This window comes from Scyliorhinus canicula, chromosome 27 (genome assembly GCF_902713615.1).
Source record: "Scyliorhinus canicula chromosome 27, sScyCan1.1, whole genome shotgun sequence".
In the NCBI taxonomy this organism is placed as follows: domain Eukaryota; kingdom Metazoa; phylum Chordata; class Chondrichthyes; order Carcharhiniformes; family Scyliorhinidae; genus Scyliorhinus; species Scyliorhinus canicula.
The window spans coordinates 2,906,474-2,929,538 of NC_052172.1; the positions used below are offsets into that span (position 1 = coordinate 2,906,474).

General features: G+C 49.3%; 1 protein-coding gene across 2 annotated transcripts in view; it reads right to left on the reverse strand.

The window, feature by feature from the left end:
- LOC119957801 (metastasis-associated protein MTA1-like) overlaps positions 1-23,065 on the reverse strand; it is a 159,951-nt gene that overhangs the window by 107,131 nt on the left and 29,755 nt on the right. For both annotated transcript variants that reach the window (XM_038785910.1, XM_038785909.1), the window contains exon 2: positions 4,937-5,004. In XM_038785910.1, the coding sequence (XP_038641838.1) occupies positions 4,937-5,004 (68 nt within the window). The remainder of the gene's footprint in view (positions 1-4,936; positions 5,005-23,065) is intronic.

Consider the following 23,065-nt stretch of genomic DNA (forward strand, 5'->3'; position numbering starts at 1 on the left):
ATGGAGATGGCGTCCTGTGAGGACACGAGCCTGGAGGCGCTGGTAACGGCGCCGTTGCCGCTCCCTCCAACAAGGTATACCACGAGCCCGGTGGTGGCGGCTACCCTCAGAATTTGGGGACAATGGAGACGGCATCGGGGGAGCTCAATGGAGTCCCCGATACGGGGGAACCACCGGTTTGTTCCAGGGAGCATCAATGGCGGGTTTCTGGGCTGGCACAGGGTAGGTATTAGGAAGTTGAGGGACCTGTTTGTGGATGGGGGGTTCGCGAGCCTGGGTGAGTTGGAGGGGAAGCTTGGGCTCCCCCCGGGGAACATGTTTAGGTACATGCAGGTTAGGGCGTTTGCCAGGCGGCAGGTGGAGGGGTTCCCCCTGTTTCCCCCACGTGGGGTACGGGACAGGGTGCTCTCGGGGGTGTGGGTTGGAGGAGGGAGGATTTCGGACGTGTACCACGTAATGCAGGAGGTAGACGAGGCCTCGGTGGAGGAGCTGAAGGGTAAATGGGAAGAGGAGCTGGGTGAGGAGATAAGAGGAGGGGACATGGGCGGATGCCCTGGAAAGAGTGAATTCCTCCTGTTCTTGTGCGAGGCTTAGCCTCATACAGTTCAAGGTGCTGCACAGGGCTCATATGACCGGGACGAGGATGAGCAGGTTCTTCGGGGGCGAAGACAGGTGTGCTAGGTTCTCGGGGAGCCCAGCGAACCATGCCCATATGTTCTGGGCATGCCCAGCGTTGGGGGACTTTTGGAAGGGACTTTTGCAAGCACGGTGTCGAGGGTGGTAGGATCCAGGGTTGAGCCAGGCTGGGGACTCGCGATATTTGGGGTAGCAGCGGAGTGCAGGAGGCGAAAGAGGCCGGTGTTCTGGCCTTTGCATCCCTAGTAGCCCGGCGTAGGATTTTGCTTCAGTGGAAGGATGCGAGGGTCCCAAGCGTGGAGGCCTGGGTCAATGACATGGCGGGGTTCATCAAGATGGAGAGGGTGAAATTTGCCCTGAGAGGGTCGGTGCAAGGGTTCTTTAGGCGGTGGCAGCCCTTCCTGGCGGAACAGTAGGGAAATAGGCCGGCAGCAGCAGCAACCCCCCCCCCCCCCCCCCCCCCCCCCCCCCGGTTGGGGGGGGCTTGGTTCGGTGGGAAGGAGAATTGTGTACATGGGTTTGTTGGGTGTTATCTCTTTCCTTTTTGTTGTTTGCTTTTTTGTTTTTGTAGTTGCTGGGGAAGGGGGGGGGGGGGGGGGTGTTGCTCTTTAGTTTTTACTATGGTTGTTTTGATAATATGTTTTGTTGTTTATATTTTGTGAAAATCTTAATAAAAATTATTTTTTTAAAAAGAACGCAAGAACTGCTCGATGAAGAAACATCAAAGCACATCTTGTTCACCTTCTACCATTCCTGGTCGTCACGTGTTGCAATGATATTGGTGTTGTTAACTAAATCACAGTCAGTCAATTGATCTACAACAGAATCAGAGGACCCCCCCCCGTGGAGAGCTTTGGGAACCAACGGCACTTCTTTTTTTAAAAAAAAGATATTCATTCATGGGATGCAGGCATCACTAGCTGGGCCCAACATTTATTGCCTACCCCTAATTGCCCTCGAGAAGAAAGTGGTGGGGAGCCTTTTTGAACTGCTGCAGCCCGTGTAGTGTTCGGGAGCCTGCTACAAACTATGTTATTTTCTGAAGGTAACTGACCTAATTTACAACTGATTTGGAGATGCCGATGTTGGACTGGTGTGAGCACAGTAAGAAGTTTTGCAACACCAGGTTAAAGTCCAACAGGTTTATTTGAAATCACTAGCTTTCGGAACATAGCACGGGCAGCACGGTAGCCTTGTGGATAGCACAATTGCTTCACAGCTCCAGGGTCCCAGGTTCGATTCTGGCTTGGGTCACTGTCTGTGCGGAGTCTGCACATCCTCCCAGTGTGCGCGTGGGTTTCCTCCAGATGCTCCGGTTTCCTCCCACAGTCCAAAGATGTGCAGGTTAGGCCATGATAAATCGCCCTTAGTGTCCAAAATTGCCCTTAGTGTTGGGTGGGGTTACGGGGATGGGGTGGAGGTGTTGACCTTGGGTAGGGTGCTCTTTCCAAGGTGCAGACTCGATGGGCCGAATGGCCTCCTTCTGCACTGCAAATTCTATGATTCTGTGATCAGTGAATGAATATTAACAGTTTCCAGCCCCCCCCCCCCCCCCCCCCCCCCCCCCCCAAAAGGGACCTGCTCCATAGATTGACCAGCCATGCACTCCCTGACATACTACTGCCACAGACTAGTTCAGAATTCATGCGAAGGTCACGTCCTTGGGGGCTACGGTTCTGGGCAGGGTGAACTAGTTCACCATGATCCACAGGACCCAGTCACTTTCGAATCCTAAAGGCAGCATTTGGTATCAGCTCTCAAAGTTAGAACATGACCAATTTACAGAGCTGCTTCTCAAAGATCAGTACAGGTGCACAAGGTCAAATGGCCTCTTTGTGTGCTTCAAGTTTCTATGGATTCTCGAACAAGGGATTGAGTTAATGGGTCGTCTCACAGATTTGTGACCGTGAAATATAGAAAGCACATCTTCCAAACCTGGGGGTACAAGTTCCGTCTGCAGGATCTCATCTAAATCCCGGAAAAGCAGATTTTGTATTGAAGCCAATACTATGTACAATTATTTTACTGTTTCTTTGTAAGGCACAATGCCAGCTCCCTGACATTCACAGAGATTCTGCCATGGGTCTGCTGGTGAATCTGACATTAGCCACATGTCACGGTCGGAACAGAGAACAGCGACACAAGAACGAGGGATGGATTACTAACTCCCAAGGGATACGGGGTTAATGCTGCCACATACTGGTGGGCCCTGGGTCTGTGTTTGCAATTCCACACAATGAGCTCCTGATTTCAAGCTTGCCACTGTGGACAGTTGCCAAGCGGAGGCCAGGCATTTCCTTCAATTATCAGGCGCTCAAATTCATTTTTAGCAGTTTAACTGAACCCAGATGCAAACACTGTAAAGGACCCTAAGGGTGCTTCGATGCTGCTTTCGACACGAGTGCTGCGGCCTGTAACACAAGTGCTGCGGCCTGTAGCACGAGGGCGCCACTTCTCCTCCGATTCGACAGGAACACCAGCCAGACTGAAGGGCCCACCGTGTGCGCACTGCCTTCAGCAGGAGACCCATGACAACTCACATCCTGAATCCTGCAGCTACACAATTCAGCTCCTTTATACAGATGCCATAGGAGGATTGACAAAGCAGCCAGTGTAACAGTCCCATTTTACACAGCAGTCGCGTGTATCCAAACAACCAACAGCTCCAACTGTAGTCACGGTTAGAAATACGAATTATCTACAAACACCAAAGGGGGACTAATGTACAATGCAGAATGGCCACCTGCTAGCAGCTATTCGGACTCTTATTTCTCTCCCAATCTATAAAGAAACCTTCAAAGTACAAGAGTTTTTCGTCTTTGGGGGTGGGAGGGGAGAGAGGTGGGAGGGGAGAGAGGAGGGAGGGTGCGAAACGTGCACCAACATTCTACAAACATTCCATGCAACTTCCTTTGCAGCAACGTTTCTCCCCCCCCCCCCCCCCGAAAAACAAAGGGGGTCATTCGGCAATGATGCTGGCTGCTGCTCGACTGCGTGGCGAACGTGGCAGATACGCACAGCTCCGGGATTCCATCTGTTGCAGCAGTTAACCTGGGGATTATCGAGCACTTCAATCAGCAGTGAAAACCTATCACGAACACTTACAGCTGCTTTAACGCAGCCAAATTATCAGAGTGCAACCATCAGAGTCCGCTCTGGGTTCCCAGATACTTCAGGCACCAGACAGACTTCCCAGGACTGACGAGAAAACAGGAACAAGAATAAGCTGGAATGACAAGGGCGGCTTTAACTCAGGAACTTGCTTCCACGGGAATGTTTTCCAAAGAATTCAAGTTACTGACTGTCAAATAGAAAGTTCAAATTCTCCGAGTTAAAATGGAGATAGGCCCAGCCACCAGTTTGGGGTTACAGAAACCACTTTCCCAAAAGTGCTGCTCCTACCAGGATGCTGCCAATGAGCACTTTTTGATAACTCATCCAAATGGTCATTTGCGAGTTTGTATCAACAGGACATGCCACGCCGAAGCTTGTTCCCAACTCATGTGCACACGCACTAGGTAGGAATCAGGAAGGGGGGCCAGAATAGCGTAGCACGTAACCTGTTGTCTGCCCCAGGTCAGTTAACTGGGAATCTAAATCTGTCACATTTTGCGGAACGTGGGGGTCTCCAGCCACAGTCACCTGTCACACCAGCAAAGGACCTAGAATCCCAGTGCCAGCAAACCCCAAAGTTAAATACGCACCACAGTACCTGTGCTACAAAACCTCTCCCACACATGCACATTGATTTAAGAGATATCATAATTCCACTAAAATATTCATTGCATTTCTCAGACCAATGGAAAGTTCTACCTGTGATGAGGCACTAGGTGGGTATGTGGCAAAGACAGCAAAATCTCGGACCAATTTGGCAGGCTCAAAGCATGAAGCATACCCCAGCGGCAGGCTCAGTCACACTGGCTGTTCAATCATTGGGTGGCACAATGGTCAGCACCGCTGCCTCACAGCGCCAGGATCCCAGGTTCAATTCCAGCCTTGGTCACTGTCTGTGCGGAATCTGCGCTTTCTCCCCGTGTCTGCGTGGGTTTCCTCCGGGTGCTCCGGCTTCCTCCCACAGTCCAAAGATGTGAGGTGGATTGGCCATGCTAAATTGACTCTTAGTGTCCAAAGATGTGCAGGCTAAGTGGGGTTACAGGGATAGGGTGGGAGAGTGGGCCGAGGTAGGGTGCTCTTTCGGAGGGTCAGTGCAGACTTGATGGACCAAATGGCCTCCTTCGACACTGTAGGGATTCTATTGGTGCTCCTTCATTTAAAATGGTGGATTTGTACATTTGCATACCTTGTTTAGTTCCTCAATTCTTCTGATTAAGAAAGGATTGCTTGATGAATTCTCAAAGTAGACGTAATCTGGAAATGAAACAACAAGCTTTTATTATCGACAGCACACACCAAACTACTCAATCTATCCATCCTTTATGTCCTTAATGCAATGTCACAGGAATCAGCTGACAAGGAGCCAGGGTGGGGCAGGTTACCACAGTGCAGCATCAGACAGCAGGACACTTTGGGAAGGACAGTACAAAGAAACGTCAGTGTGGCAGTTACATACATTATGTGACAGCCTCAGAAGTTAATCACAATAAATTGCTCCCACCTTCACGAGCAGAAGTGTAATCAGCAGCATTTCATCCTCATTTTACACCGCTCAGAATGCGCTTTCCGCACTGAACACCAAGTAAAGATAAAATCTATAATTATACTGAGTGGTACCAAACGTCTCAAGTGGACACAGATTTCACGTAGACACGGTAGCACAAGTGGATAGCACTGTGGCTTCACAGCACCAGGGTTCGATTCCCCGCTGGGTCACTGTCTGTGTGGAGGCTGCACGTCCTCCCCGTGTCTGCGTGGGTTTCCTCCGGGTGTTCCCGTTTCCTCCCACAGTCCAAAGATGTGCCGGTTAGGTGTATTGGCCATGATAAATAGACCTTAGTGACCAAAATGGGTAGATGGGGTTATTGGGTTACGGAGATAGGGTGGAAGTGAGGGCTTAAGTGGGTCGGTGCAGACTCGATGGGCCAAATGGCCTCTTTCTGCACTGCATGTATGTTCTATGAATTAGAACAATACATGTCAGACGGGCAGAGATAAGAGTCATGAAACTGATCCCTCTCGCACCAAGAGAGTGAAATATTAGGGATAACTGGGATTCGGGGGAGGAGGAGGAGAGGGGGGGGGGGGGGGCGGGAGAGATGCTACTTTCAGCAATGAGGCTTCAGCTGGCAGGACTGAGGTCTGTTAGAAGTCATTCGCAGGGTGAGCAAATATAGTAGAGACGGTAAAATGATGGCAAAGATGTGTCTTTGATGGACGACAGCACAGGATGACTCACCTCTAACATCTATTTTCCTGGTGAACACTTGCTCTGTTGAACTTGTACCAGTAATTAACCGAGGTCAAGGACAAAAGCCCGTCAAGAAACAGTCTGGTCCTACCCACTGTACATGGCTGGGGGCCATTGCAAATAGGACACAGCTTAGCCCCACAACTGCAAGATGAATGTCACCCAGGGCGATGGCAGCAGCCTCCAAGCCGGTGTCCTCTTACCATAAGGGCCGACACGTGGGAACACCATCACCAGCAAATCCCCCCCCCTTCCCAACTTCAAACTACATCACCGTTCCTTCACTAGTCGCTGGGTCAAGATCCTGGAACTCCCTCCCTAACAGCACAGCGGGCGTACCTACACCACATAGACTGCAGTGGTTCAAGGCGGCGGCTCACCACCACCTTCTCAAGGGGCAATGATTTCTGACCCTTGCCAATGATGTGCCAATGAGGGAGGGAGAAAGAGGACAGGAGGGGGAGATGGTGTTTGAATTTCTGGTGCTCAGGATCAAGGTCCTCCAAGGCCAGACACGAAATAAAAGCTCCAGCACTAGCTCCAGTTAAAGGCTTGGTAGTTAAATCAGAAATAAAAGGCAGTCAGTGAATGATGCACTGAATGAGTCAGATTGTCATCAAAACTGAACTGGCTCACCAATGTCCTGTCCAGCTGGAAACTTCCCTTCCTTAATTGGGTCTGATCTATACGTAACTCCAGCCCAACACCAATATAGTTGGGTTTTTTAATTGTCCTGTGAAGTGGCCTACTGAATCAGTCGGGGCAGGCTCTACATGCAAGCTTTTCCAGTGCCAACAAAACAAAAAGGACAGTAAAAAAAATCTACTATGCCGAGATACTTCTACATTCGGGGAAAAAACACAGTTCAAGAGCAAACGGGCCTGCACGGTGGCACAATGGTTAGCACTGCGGCTTCACAGCGCCAGGGTGCCAGATTCGATTCCCTGCTGCGTCACTGTCTGTGTGGAGTCTGCACGTTCTCCCAGTGTCTGCGTGGGTTTCCTCCCACAGTCCAAAGACGTGCAAGTCAGGTGGATTGGCCATGATAAAGTCTATTTGTGACAATAAGCGATTTTCATTCATTTCATTTCAAATGGAAGTACCAACCAGCAGCTACAAACTATAGACATGCCAAACAGCAGTTGAGCATTCCACAGGCAGAGCCAGCAATCCCATAATCAACAAATCCAATCAAATAAAACTGGATGGACCACCCAGCATTGACTCCGATATCAGATAAGACAATGGCACACCCAGCCCTGTTAACTTTACAATGTCCTCCGTACCAAGATCTGGGGACTTGCATCAAAACAAGGAGAGTTGTCCCACAGACTAGTTAAATAACATCCTCACATAGCACTCACGAATCATACCTCAGGTCCGTCCCCCAGATTCCTCCATAACCATCCCTGGGTTTATTCTGTCCATTAGCAAGACAGACCCACCTTAGATGGCACTGTGCTATACAGTCAGGAGGGAGTTGCTCTGGGAGTCCTCAGCATTGACTCGAGACCCGATGAAGTCCTGTGGCATCAAGTCAAATGTGGGTAAAGAAACACTCGGCTGATCACAATCCAACCCCAGCCACTAAGTCAGTTCTTCTCCATGTTGAACACCAATTGAAATGAAATGAAATGAAAATCGCTCATTGTCACGAGTAGGCTTCAAATGAAGTTACTGTGAAAAGCCACTAGTCGCCACATTCCAGCGCCTGTTCGGGGAGGCTGTTACAGGAATCGAACCGTGCTGCTGGCCTGCCTTGGTCTGCTTTCAAAGTCAGCGATTTAGCCCTGTACTTGCCATCTCTGCCCTTACCTGCTGATGCACTCTTACATTTATGCCCTCAGCTGCCATGTGCTGACTGGTACCCAAAGCACTCCCTGCCCTATTTCTTGTTTCCCTTAAATTTAGTACATCTCCCCTCACACGATCCCTTCTCCCCACTATTTAGTTTAAAGCCCCCTCTACGGTCCTAGTTACACAAATCGCCAGAACACTGGTCCCAGCGAAGACCATCCCAACGGTACAATGCCCATTGATGCCAGTGCCCCATGAATCAAAATCCAGTTCTCCCACAGCAATCTCAGAGCCATGTAGTCATCTCACTAACCTTATTTATCAAAGGCAAATTTGCTCATGGCTCATCCAAGAGGTCACCACCGTTGGAGATTCTGCATTTTAATTTAGCCCCCAGCTTTCATCATCCCCAAGCAGAACCTCTTTCCTAGTCCTATCTATGTTGATGGTACCCACAAGGGCCATGACAACTGAACTCTCCCGATCCTGCAAGTTCCTCCAAGAACAGACCACAACAGACGTCCCAAACTCTGGCACTGAACAGACAACACAGTCTCCTGGATTCTTGCTCCCCTTTGCAGAAAACTGCGCCTATTCCCCGACTATAGTCTTCCCACTCGCACACACTCCCCAAGCACCCATACCGGCCCGGAACTGGAACGGCTTCCTGTACTACAATCAGTTTGTTCATCACCTTGCAGTCCCAGCTCTCATTCACACAAGCTGCAGGAACAACAAATATGTTGGACAATTGCAAGGGTTGAGGCTCCACCACTTGTACCTTCTTGCTCCCCTTACCTGCCTTGTTCACAGGCACAGCCTCTCGTCTCTGACCAAATCAAACAACCCTATCATAAAGGGTGCGCCTGCCGTCTGGAGTAAAGTGTCCAGGTAACTTTCCCTCTCTCCGATGCACCGTACTGCCTGAAGCTCAGACTCCAGCTCATTAACTCTGGGCAGAATTTCCTCTATCTGCACTTACTGCAGATGTGGTTGCTGTGGATCATATTGGGGTCCATGAGATCCCACATACTTCAGCTGCAACACCTTCCCTGCTATACTGAATGATTGATTAATTTGTTTTTTAATTTTTAAATTAATGCCTCTCCTCTACACCACTTGCAATACTAATTTAAACTTTAGCAATACAATAAGTATTTTTATTCTTAAAAATAAAAGTGGATTTACCAGCTTATTTCTTCCCTTTGGCTTTCATCTCTTAATTAACAAGGTAGGTACAGTACTTACGGCTTCTTAAGTTTTTCCAGCTATTTACGAACACTCCTCAACAGCAGTTAATCACAAATCAATTTATGGTTAAAGGGAAGGTGGTTGTGATTGTTGGAAGCCGACTAACTCAGCCCCAAGACATTACTACAGAAAGTCCTCAGGGTATTATCTTGGCCCAAACCACTTCAGCTGCCTCACTGACCTTTCCTCCCAACATGAGGTTTGAAGTGGGGATGTCCACTGCTAATTGCAGTGTTTTACCTAATTCGTAACACCCTAGATAATGAAGCAGTCCATGCACGAATGCAATAAGCCCTGGACACAATTCAGTAGCAAGTAACACTTGTCCCACATTAATTACCAAGCAATGACCATCTCCAGCAACGGGAATCTAACTAACTCTGAATCCCTACCATCTATCCTGGTAGAATCGGAACTGGAGCAGCCATATAAACAATGCGGCTACAAGAAGTCAGAAGCTGGGTTTGCGCGTCATTTGCCTCAGACTCCCCAAAGCACAAGTCAGGAGTGTAACGGAATACTCTCGACTTGCCTGGATGAGTGCAGCTCCAACAACACTAGAGAAGCTCGCCACCATCCTGGACAATGCAGCCCCATTTGTTTGGAACCCCCATCCACCACGAGTACACTAGCAGCAGTCAGTAAGATGGAGTGCAGAAACTCACCGAGGATCCTTCTACCGAACCGGCAGCAGGGTGGCGCAGTGGTTAGCACAGCTTCCTCACGGCGCTGAGGTCCCAGGTGCGTTCCCGGCTCTGGGTCACTGTCTATGTTTGCATGGGTTTCACCCCCACAACTCAAAGATGTGCAGCGTTGGTCATGCTAAATTGCCCCTTAATTGGGAAAAAATATTCAAGTACTCTTAAATGTATTTTTTAAAACCTGCAACCTCTTACCACCTACATGGACAATGGCAGCATGGGAACACCGCCATCTACAAACCCCCCTCCAAATCATACACCATTCTGACGTGGAAATATATCGCCATTCCTTCACTGTCGCTGGGTTCCGGAACACCCTCCCTAAAATTAGTGGGTATACCTACACCACATGGACTGGAGCAGCTCACCACCACCCAATTAGGGACAGGCTACAAATGCTGACCCGTGAACGATTTCAGAAAAAAAAGCTGCAATTCAACCATAAAACCAAGATCATTCGAAGGAAAGGAAAGGCATCCATTTCCAGGGTCAATGTCTTCAGTAACTATCTCTCCCAAAGACACAGCCAATAGAGGCAAAATGAGCCAAACCGTGCTGACAGGTTCAATTAATTGTCCACAGTTTGTCAGCATTACCCCGAATATAAATCCACCCCATGACAGGCCACATTTGGAAGGAATGCGCCGAGAACTATGTTTCACAACTCATATGGGTGCCGCACATGCACCTGACACCCATGACTCCCACCCCTGCAATATCGATGAAGTGGCACTCTTCTCACCTAGTCAGAGGGTTGTGGATTCAGGCCCCAACACAGAGACATGAGCACAAAGTTCAGGCTGCTCTGAAGGAGCACAGCTCAGTCACAGATGATGTGTTAAACTGAGGCCCCCCTCAGGTAGATGCAAAAGCTTGCTCGCTGAAGGAGTCTGCCAATCTGCCCCCCCCCCCCCCCCGAGTATTCTGTCAATAGTTAGTTCTGCGCCAACACTGGGAGGACTGAAGATTAGATTATCTGTCATTTGCCAAATTGTTATTCCTTGCAGTGTCCAAATCAGTTGATGGATTTAGTGATTCTCCTTCAGAAAGTACTTCATTGGCTGCAAAGAGCATGGATTCCCGAGATCACTAACGGTGCTGTGCAAACGCAAATTCTTTAAAACAGCAATGATTGTAACCTATTGCTAATTCCAGAGAGAATAACAACTGTCGCTCACTATTGCCACGTTGGTTTTCAATGCAAACGTTAACTTTGGCTTCTCATCCATATTTTCAAATAGTTCAAAGGCCTTGACAGAAATCTTTGGATCCTCACTGTCTTCAGGTGATGTCCCGGAGGACTGGAGAATAGCCAATGTTGTTCCTTTGTTTAAGAAGGGTAGCAAGGATAATCCAGGGAACTACAGGCCGGTGAGCCTTATGTCAGTGGTACGGAAATTACTGGAGAGAATTCTTTAAGACAGGATCTACTCCCATTTGGAAGCAAGTGGTCGTATTAGCGAGGCAGCACGGTTTTGTGAAGGGGAGGTCGTGTCTCACTAACTTGATAGAGTTTTTCGAGGAGGTCACAAAGATGATTGATGCTGGTAGGGCAGTGGATGTTGTCTATATGGGCTTCAGTAAGGCCTTTGACAAGGTCCCTCATGGCAGACTGGTACATAAGGTGAAGTCACACAGGATCAGAGGTGAGCTAGCAAGATGGATACAGAACTGGCTAGGTCATAGAAGGCAGAGAGTAGCAGTGGAAGGGTGCTTTTCTGATTGGAGGGCTGTGACTATTGGTGTTCCGCAGGGATCAGTACTGGGACCTTTGCTGTTCACAATATATATAAATGATTTAGAGGAAAATGTAACTGGTCTGATTAGTAAGTTTGCGGACAACAGGGGCCAGCACGGCGGCACAGTGCTTAGCATTGCTGCCTACGGCGCTGAGGACCCGGGTTCGAATCCCGGCCCTAGGTCACTGTCCGTGTGGAGTTTGCACGTTCTCCCCATGTTTGCGTGGGTTTCACCCCCACAACCCAAAGATGTGCAGTTTAGGTGGATAGGCCACTCTAAATTGCCCCTTAATTGGAAAATATAATTGGGTACTCTAAATTTAAAGAAATAAAAAAGTTTACGGACAACACAAAGGTTGGTGGAATTGCAGATAGCGATGGGGACTGTCAGAGGATACAGCAGGATTTAGATCGTTTGGAGACTTGGGCGGAGAGATGGCAGATGGAGTTTAATCCGGACAAATGTGAGGTAATGTATTTTGGAAGGTCTAATACAGGTAGGGAATATACAGTTAATGGTAGAACCCTCAAGAGTATTGACAGTCAGAGACATCTAGGTGCACAGGTCCACATGTCAGTGAAAGGGGCAACACAGGTGGAGAAGGTAGTCAAGGCATGCGGCATAGAATTTACAATGCAGAAGGAGGCCATTCGGCCCATCGAGTCTGCACCGGCTCCTGGAAAGAGCACCCTACCCAAGGTTAACACCTCCACCCTATCTTCATAACCCAGTAACTCCCAGTATCTTCATAACCCAACACTAAGGGCAATTTTGGACACTAAGGGCAATTTATCATGGCCAATCCACCTAACCTGCACATCTTTGGACTGTAGGAGGAAACCGGAGCACCCGGAGGAAACCCACGCACACACGGGGAGGATGTGCAGACTCCGCACAGACAGTGACCCAAGCCGGAATCGAACCTGGGACCCTGGAGCTGTGAAGCGATTGTGCTATCCACAATGCTACCGTGCATGATTGCCTTCATTGGCCGGGGCATTGAGTATAAAAATTGGTAAGTCATGTTGCAGCTGTATAGAACCTTAGTTAGGCCACACTTGGGAGTATAGTGTTCGATTCTGGTTGCCAATCTACCAGAAGGATGTGGAGGCTTTAGAGAGGGTGCAGAAGAGATTTACCAGGATGTTGCCTGGTATAGAGGGCATTAGCTATGAGGAGCGGTTGAATAAACTCTTTGTTCTCACTGGAACGACGGAGGTTGAGGGGCGACCTGATAGAGGTCTACAAAATTATGAGGGGCATAGACAGAGTGGATAGTCAGAGTCTTTTTCCCCTGGATAGAGGGGTCAACTATTAGGGGACATAGGTTTAAGGAGCGAGGGGCAAGGTTTCGAGGAGATGTACGTGGCAAGCTTTTTTTTTTTACACATAGGGTAGCGGGTACCTGAAACTCGCTGCCGGAGGTGGTGGTGGAAGCAGGGGCTAAAGTGATGTTTAAGGGGCATCTTGACAAATACATGAATCGGATGGGAATAGTGGGATACGGACCCCGGAAGTGCAGAAGGTTTAGTTTAGACGGGCAGCATGGTTGCGCAGGCTTGGAGGGCCGAAGGGTCTGTTCCTGTGCTGTACTTTTCTTTGTTCTTTGTAAATCCTTCCAAGGCCTCACCTTCCCGATCTTTGTAATCTCCTCCAGTTCCACAACGTAGTGCTGGGTGCGTCAACCTAACTCTGATCTCTTCCACATAGGCACCTCCAATTTTAATCACTCCACCATTGCTGGCCGTGCCTCCAGTTGCCAAGTCCCAAACTCTGGAATTCCCTCCCTAAACCTCACTTTCCCAGACTCCTTAAAACATCTCCCTTTGAAGCTAACTTCCTTACAGTGGAGTTTGCATCGAGTTAGCATTTAAGGAGATGTCTGCTGGTTTACTCCAGCTCACAGAAGTGGCTGAGGTGTGACAGGATGTATGAACCACGTCAGATACCTTCAGCACATCTTGGAATCAATCACTGCTCTGGGGAATCCTTAGTACAGCACAACAACAAAGGCAAGCAACACAGAGTAATGCTGGTCCCTTTCCCTGTGATTTTACAGAACACAACTGCAAACTTAAAAAGCGTCAAGTTCCTGGGGGTCACCATCACCAACAGGCTGTCCTGGTCCACTGATGTTGAAGCAACAGTCAAGAAAGCCCAACACCGTCTCAACTTCCTACGGCAGCTAAAGAAATTCGGCATGCCTGCATCGACGCTCACAAACTTCTACAGATGTGCCATAGCGAGCATCCTATCCGGCTGCATCACAGCAACTGCTCGGCCCAAGATCGCAAGAAACTGCAGAGTGTGTGAACTCAACCCACCGCATCACACAAACTTGCCACCCTCCCATTGATTCTGTATACACCTCCCGCTGCCTCAGGAAGGCAGACAGCATTGTCAGTGACCCCTCCTACCCAGGCTTTGCCCTCTTCCAGACCCTTCCATCAGGCAGAAGATACAGGCCTGAAGACCCGCACATCCAGACATAGGAACAGCTCCTTCCCCACAGCTGCCGGACTCTCTCCCTCGGGCTGATCTGTTCCCTGTAAGAACATATTCACGACGCCCTACGCAGCTCTTGCTCCACCCTTGTTCAGCACTGTAACCAATCGCTATTTGTAGATGTACCACTGTCAATGTACTCTGTCAATTATTCTTTTGTCTACTATGTACGTACTGTGTACGTTCGCTTGGACGCAGAAAAATACTTTTCTCTGTATTTCGGTACATGTGACAATAAATATCAATCAATCAAACCCTTACCATTCGACAAGGGTAAAAGTCATCCCGAGACATGAGGAATTGTGAAGGGAATTAGCAGAAACTATCCGGACAAACTGTTCACTGTGGTGAAGGGTCCATAAATCCCAGGGGCTGCAGTTAATAGTCAAGAAAGGGCCGAGAAAAATAAAGGGGAACTTTTTCTATGCAGGGGGACCACAAGTTGGGCAGGTTCCCAAGGAAGGATGTGAACTGGGTCAAGGTGCAACCAACTGGATGTGGCACTGGAGAGAACAATTATAGAGAGAGTGAGGGGGAGAGAGAGAGGGGGTGGGGGTGAGAGAGAGAGAGGGGTGAGGGAGGGAGAAGGTGATGGAGAAGGAGAGAGAAAGGGAGAGGAAGAGAGACCTGCTTCCCCCAGAGGATACAGCAACAGAACAGAGGCCCTGCAGTTAGCAGCTGGCCCCCTCGCCATCATACACCCAGGTGGAGGAAAATCTTTAAAACTCCTCTTGCACCAGAGAATGCTTGGCACAAAATCTAAATCTACATTGCAAATATCACAAGTCATAGCGAGTGTAGTACGGCACCACATGTCCTGTCACAAAGGGAACCAATCTGCGGTACAATTCTGCAATATCAAAAGTGAACTGCTATGTGATGCAATTTTACAAATTTTTTTAATAAATCATATTTTGGGGGTGATCAAGTCAGGTGTTCTACTCCTCATCTTGGCTGAAACTGAACTTGCCTCAACTCCTCTCCTCCCACCTGAAAAAGTGCTGAAATATGATCACTGTTGTCAAGTGGGAAACCTCGGCACTAGTTGTCACCAAGCTGCCCTGCGAGTTATTTTTGACACTTACAAGTAAGAGAGAGGTGGTCGGCTGCAGTGCGATTTACAGAACACATTGTCAACGTGCAAAGTAATATATACGAACAGTAAGCCTGGGGCATTCGATGAGCTCGACTTCTACAACAGCATAAAGTCTCTCGCAGCGATACACTGGGTGTACTTGTGCAGAGTGCACACCACCACACGCCTGCCACAAATTGGATTGGATTTGTTTATTGTCACGTGTACCGAGGTACAGTGAAAAGTATTTTTCTGCAAGCAGCTCAACAGATCATTCAGTACATGGGAAGAAAAGGGAATTAAACAAAATTCAAGAAAATACATAATAGGGCAACACAAGGTATACAATGTAACTACATTAAGCATTGGCATCGGGTGAAGCATACAGGATGCAGTGTTAATGAGGTTGGTCAATAAGAGGGTCATTTAGGAGTCTGGTGACAGTGGGGAAGAAGCTGTTTTGAGACTGTTTGTGTGTGTTCTCAGACTTCTGAATCTCCTGCCCGATGGAAGAAGTTGGAAGAGCGAGTAAGCCGGGTGGGAGGGATCCTTGATTATGCTGCCCGCTTTCCCCAGGCAGCGGGAGGTGTAGATGGAGTAAAAGAGAGGTTAGTAATAATGTTAGCTTTAGAATTAATTTTCAAAAGATTAGAACGAGTATAAGTTAAGTAAAAAGTGGATTTGTTGGGGAGAGCTTGCAGAGTCGCCTCGCTCCGGCGCCATCATGCCGACAAATGACCACAGCACTCAACACAGCCAACATCCAACCTCCAGTAATACAAAATGGAGCATTTTACAGTTTTAAAGTGACCTTTGGGTCACTGTGCAGAGACAAATAATTTTCTGCCAGAATCTCAGTGGATCATCAGGCTGGACGACAAAATAACCAAAATATTTGCTCCTAATATTAAAGCAGGGAGATTGAGATCAGGGAATCCAACCTCACGAAGTCAGAATTATTGCTTCCTTTGACCCCTGCTCCCCATCCTATCCCTCAAGCCCAGCTTCCTACCTGCTCACCATACACGTCTTAACAACCTCCTCACCATAACCCACAATCTCACCTCTCGCCATATCCCTCAATCCCTTTATTTCAGAGAACGAATTCCGTTTAACCTCACATACACTGCTCACTTCAATACCTCTCCCTGCTCCCTTCATCTATGAATGTGGTCTTTTTGAGTGAAATAGCCACCCCAAGCTTAATATACAATTTTGTGCCATCGTCAACTCCTTGCACAGTGTTGAACCTCCTCCTTGTCAACGTTATTGACTTTGTGACGATCCTGTGACCACTGCCCGCTGGGCAGAGACTTTGCAAAACAGAAGTTTGTGAAGTATAGAAGGGTGATTGACAGACCGAGTCGGGACTGCGGCTATTCTCTCTGGTGAGGGAGTCAGTAACCACAGACCACCGACACTGGAACAGAAAAGTTGCGTGAAATATCTTTGCTCAGTGATATTGGAGCACTGGCTGTTTTCCCAACAGGAGGCAGTTGAGGCAGAGATCATTGTATTTTATAAAAGGAATGGCAATAAGTGTTTGAAGGGGACGGTGATATCAAACTAAAAGGGAGAGGACGACAGCAGAGCAAGTTTTAAATTACACCCGGCTAAAGAGGCGTGTAGACAGAATGGGACGAACTGTACCATCCTCCACCTCACCTTTGCTGTAAATCTGTGTTCTATAACCGGAGGATTGAAGCTCAACAGCATCTTCATTCAGCATTTATCACCCATCCCTAATTGCTCTCAACAAAGTAGCTTGCTGGACCATGTCGGAGGGCAGTTAAGCAGTCGGTCTGGAGTCACATATAGGTCAGGCCAGATCAGGGTGGCAGGCTTTCTTTCTTGAAGGGTATTCGCAAACCAGAGGGATTTTACAATCCAGTGGCCACATGGTCGAATTACTGAGGCCAGCTTTTTTTATTTAAGATTTAATAATCATAATGTTTATTAGTGTCACAAGTAGGCCCCTAGTCACAACACTCCGGCGCCTGTTCGGGTACACAGAGGGAGAATGCACCTAACCTGCACGTCTTTCGGGACATGTGGGAGGAAACCGGAGCACCCGGAGGAAACCCACGCAGACATGGGGAGAACGTGCAGACTCCGCACAGACAGTGACCCAAGCCGGGAATCGAATCTGGGACCCTGACGCTGTGAAGCAACAGTGCTAACCACCGTGCCACCCCTTAGATTTGGCTATCAATTGAAGTTCAGTGCCCCCACTGTTGTAATACATGAGCGAATTTGCACACAGCAACATCCCAAAACACAAGAAACAAACAGGTAAACCATTAGATGGCGGTTGAGGATTGGATTTGGCTAGGACACAGTGAAAACTACTCTATGCTTCAAATAGTGCCACGGGATCTTTCACAGTTACCCAATTAGAGGAGATGGGGGCCTTGGATTAATGTCTCACCCAAAAGACAGCACTCCGTCCTGCAGATTGTTGTTCTCGATTACTTGCTCAAGCTTCTGCAGTGCAGCAGGAGGACATCACCAAGGTCAGGTTAACACTTTACCAACTGTAGACAATACAGAGGAGACAAAATTCCATTCCTGTGCACCACATATCAAGGAGAATATAAAATGTTAGTTTACTTGCAATCTATACTACGCTCCTCATAACAGCAAAACACTGCAGATGCTGGAGACCTGAAATCAGAACAAGCACTGGGCAGCAGGGTAGCATGGTGGTTAGCACAATTGTTTCACAGCTCCAGGGTCCCAGGTTCGATTCACTGCTTGGGTCAATGTCTGTGCGGGGTCTGCATGTTCTCCCAGTGTCTGCGTGGGTTTCCCCCGGGTGCTCCGGTTTCCTCCCACAGTCCAAAGATGTGCAGGTTAGGTGGATTGGCCATGCTAAATTGCCCTTAGTGTCCAAAATGTCCCTTAGTGTTGGGTGGGGTTACTGGGTTATGGGGATAGGGTGGAGGTGTGGGCTTGGGTAGGGTGCTCTTTTTAAAAAGAGCCAGTGCAGACTCGATGGGCTGAATGGCCCCCTTCTGCACTGAAAAATATGCTCTTTTTGCCTGAAAAACACCCACTAACAGCGAAAAACATTCCCACACCACGGCCACAACGAGGAGAGAAAAATGCCAAACAGCAGCCACTCCAGAGGACGGATAGAAACCAGGAGTGGAAAAGGTCTGGACAAGCAAACGACCGGGCCGGCCGACACACGAGGCGGCGACACCCCAGGAGTCACCAGAGAGGGGGGGACCTGCCCACCTCACGGGAAGCCTGCCCCCCCCCCCCCCCCCCCCCCCCCCACACCACCAGGGGATGGGTGGTGGATATTTCTCTCAAGAGAATTGAGAGAACATTGGGAAGAGACGAAGTTGGACATTCAAGCGGCGGTGAAGGGTGCGATTGCCAAAGCTCTGGCAAACATGCAGGTGGTCCGGGAAAAGGCAGAAAGGTGACCGGAAGCTCAGCAGGAAACGATCAAGGAGTTGGAAAAACCTGCAACAGACCAGTGACCGGATCATCGCCCTGGAGGAGGAGGTGGCAAAGCAGGGGAATTTGAAAGGAGAAATCGAGGACCAGGAGAACCGGTCGAGGCATTGAAACCTATAAATCGTGGGCCGACTGGAGGGCATCGAAGGTAGGAACCCCACAGACAATGTGGCCCAAATGCTGGGCAAGCTGGTGGTAAGGGATAGCTTCCCCAACCCACCAGAAATCGACAGAGCACACAGATCGCTTCGCCCAAAGCTGGGGAACAGCCGAGGACAATAATCGCCACGGTGCACCGGTACAAGGACCAGGAACTAATCCTGCGCTGGGCGAGACAAACCAGAAACTGTCATTGGGAAGGCTACCGGATTTGGAATTAACAGGACATTGGAGACCTGGCCAGGGGGTGGAATTTAATAGGGCGACGGTCACGCTGTACAGAAACGGCACAAGGTTTGGGATGCTGTACTCAGCCAAGCTCAGGGTCACATTCTAAGGCAAGGAGCACTTCACAGTCCCTGCAGGCACGGGCAAGTTTGTCTCAGAGAACGGACGAGAGAAGCGGCAGCAGGGACAGTGATGACGATACCACAGGAAGAGACTCTTAATGTCTACGTTTACTTTTTACATTCAGTACTGTCAACTGTGAACCATCACTTTGCGCGTGATTGTACTGCCTCGTTCTGGGGACGAGAGAGAAAAAAAGAGAAGAAGGTGGGAACGAGTGCAGCAAAGCGTAGGAGAAGGTGAGGGGAATGACAGGCAGAAGCCCATGGATCGGGCAGCAGGAGGACGCACAACTAGCCCCAGGTGGGGGGCCCCCACACTAGCGAGGTAGCTAGCACCAGGAAGCGTGCAGGAGAGAGGGGCCACGGAGCCCCATCTCCCGCAAGGGTGGGTTGAGGAAGAAAACATCACAAGGGACAGACAAGTAAAGAAAGACGGAGGCTGGCGACAACAGGCCACACGTGGCATCTTGGAATAAATTTAAGAGCCGTGAGATGATGATGCAGCTGTACAAAACCTTGGTCAGGCCACATTTGGAGTACTGTGTGCAGTTCTGGTCGCCTCATTTTAGGAAGGATGTGGAAGCTTTGGAAAAGGTGCAAAGGAGATTTACCAGGATGTTGCCTGGAATGGAGAGTAGGTCTTACGAGGAAGGGCTGAGGGTGCTAGGGCTTTTCTCATTAGAACGGAGAAGGATGAGGGGCGACTTGATAGAGGTTTATAAGATGATTAGGGGAATAGATAGAGTAGACAGTCAGAGACTTTTTCCCCGGGTGGAACACACCATTACAAGGGGACATAAATTTAAGATAAATGGTGGAAGATATAGAGGGGATGTCAGAGGTAGGTTCTTTACCCAGAGAGTGGTGGGGGCATGGAATGCACTGCCTGTGGAAGTAGTTGAGTCGGAAACGTTAGGAACCTTCAAGCGGCTATTGGATAGGTACATCGATTAGGGTAGAATAATGGAGTGTGGGTTAACTTCTTCTTAAGGGCAGCACGGTAGCATTGTGGATAGCACAATTGCTTCACAGCTCCAGGGTCCCAAGTTCGATTTCGACTTGGGTCACTGTCTGTGTGGAGTCTGCACATACTCCACGTGTGTGCGTGGGTTTCCTCCGGGTACTCCAGTTTCCTCCCACAGTCCAAAGATGTGCAGTTGGGTGGATTGGCCATGAAAAATTGCCCTTAGTGTCCAAAATTCTATGATTAACTTAGGACAAAAGTTTGGCGCAACATCGTGGGCCGAAGGGCCTGTTCTGTGCTGTATTCCTCTATCTATCTATCTCTATCTAAAGGGGTGCTGGAAGCAACAACTTTGGAGGGTGCCTGGATAAAGGGAAACCCCGGAGCGCAGGGACCCGACCCCATGGGGAAGAACAGTGCCCATGGCCATCTTGGACAGTCCCCTAACAAAGGGAAACCCCCGAGTGCAGGGGCGTGTCCACCAGGTAAGTATGGTTGATCGCGCAGGAACGGGGACCCCTCCCCTCCCTCAATCAAGATTGTCACCTGGAACGTCAGGGGCAATGAAGAGATCCAGCGTCTTCGCCCACCTGAAAAGTTTAAAGCTGACATAGTCTTCCTCCAAGAGACGCATCTGAGAGAGGAGGACGGACTGCAGGTAAGGAAGGGCTGGGTGGGACAGACCTACCATTCCTGCTACGGGACGAGGGCCAGTGGGGATAGCCATACTGCTAAATAAGAGAACGATGTTTCCTGCAACGAGGTGGTTACAGACCCAGGGGGAATGGTACATCATGGTTAGCGGTGCCCTGGACGGGGCACGGGTAGTCCTGGTGAATGTGTATGCTCCCAACTGGGACGACAGGGAAAGTATGCCGTGACGGAAATCCCCGGCATACACACACACCCACTAATCATTGGGACAAAGCACGGAGAGATAGGCAACAGAATGTCGCCAGGCAACAGCTGGTTGACTCCATATTGGAAGTAGACCAGCGATACTCCGAGGCCCCGTCCGTACAGCTCCTGGCAGAGAGGAAAAAGCTACAGGTGGACTTTGACCTGCTCTCCATGAGGAAAGCAGTGCACCAACTCTGCCAGGCACAGGGATATACGGACATGGAGACAAAGCCAGCCGCCTGCTGGCTCACCAGCTGAGAAAGCAGGCAGCCACAAGGAAAATAGCCCAAATTAGGGACAGCAAGACCTTCTACCGGGGGCTGAACATCTTCAGAACAGAATTTGGTTCCTGCAGACCCATTTTACTGCTCAATGCAGACACGAAAATACCGGCCAAGATCCTAGCCAAAAGGATGGAGAACTGCGAAATAGAGGTGGTAGCAGAAGACCAGATGGGCTTTGTCAAGGGTAGACAGCCAAAATCAAACATCAGGCGCCTGCTGAACATGATCATGACCCCATCTGGGGAGAGAACACCTGAGGTGATCGTTTCCGTGGACACAGAAAAGGCCTTCGACAAGTCGAATAGAAGTACCTCAGAGGTACTGGAGCAGTTCGGGCTTGGAACAGGGTTCACCACCTGGGTGAAACTCCTGTACAGCGTTCTCACATCATCATACGGACAAAAAACACCAGTTCCAAGTACATCCAGCTGCACAGAGGCACAAGGCAAGGATGCCCATTGTCCCTGCTGCTGTTCGCCCGAGCGATCAAACCATTAGCGATCGTGCATAGGGTGGCAAAGAACTGGAATTGGATCCGGAGAGGAGACAGAGAGCAGAGTCACGCTCCATGCAGACGACCTGCGTCTCTACATCTCAGACCCGCGAAGCAGCATGGAAGAAATCATCGCTCTCTTGAAGGAGTTTGGGGCCTCTTCTGGCTACAAACTTAACCTGAGAAAAAGTGAAATCTTCCCGGTGAACCCGCAAGGGGGGAGGGCAGAGCTGGAGGGGTTGCTTTCTAAACAGGCCCGCCACAAATTCCGCTACCTGGGGATCCAAATCGCTGATGACTGGACAGGGATCCACAAGTGGAACCTGACCAGCCTGACAAAGGACATTTAAAAAAAAGGACCTGCAGATATCCTGGCAGGGAGAGTGCAGATGATCAAGATGAATGCACTGCCCACGTTCCTCTTCCTGTTTAGATTTCTCCCGATCCACATCCCCAAGGCCTTTTTCAATTCACTAGACAAACTGATTATGGTGTTTGTGTGGGGAAGGAAGAATGCAAGGAACCCCAAAGAGATTACTACAGAGAGCGAGATGCATGGGGGGGCCTGGCCCTCAGAAACCTGCAATATTATCACTAGGCAGCAACCATGGAGAGGGTAAAGGAGTGGATAAAGGAGCCAGAAGCCAAGTGGGTTCTTATGGAGGAGGGCCCTGGCCATGGTGGTACCACTACCCCTACCTAATAAATATTTTATGAGCCCAGTGGTGAGATCAACACCCCACCCCCCAAAACAAGTTCGCCACCAAGGTCACATGAGTTCTGAGGTTCACTGGGAAAATGTTTGGGGGGCACTGGCCTAACTTGCTCAGCATTCGCAGCATCTTCAGCTGTACTCTGTCACAGGACAGCATCGCGGCAGGCAATGCCATTCATTCACTGGAGTGACATACGGGCACTTTTCCCTTGAAATCTGTATCTGCTCTTCGTTATTTTAAGCAGAGAGAATTGCGTAAAGATAGGAGGAGGCTGCACCAGCTGGAATACTCCCAAAAGATTCGATGGATCCGCCAATGCCCACCAGACTGGGCAGGAAAGAAAACCAAGTCAGAGGGAGCTTCAAAATCGCTCAGGTCATCAACACAGGAATGAAGACAAGTCCAACAGCGACAGCAGAAACAATTGTGTATTTCCATTTCCCGAGAAAGAGAGGTGCAAAATCACAACATTCAATTTTACAGTCACACCATAAACACTATTGTGGCCATCTAAAATGGCCACCTGCAAAGATTGATGGGAAAATTGGCCAAGGACAGAACAGAGAAAGGCTGCAGCTTGCAAATATAGAAGCTGCAGCCCAGACTTTTGCAGAAACTGACACAGGGAAAAGGCTGTTCAAAGGCCATCCCAGGACAATGG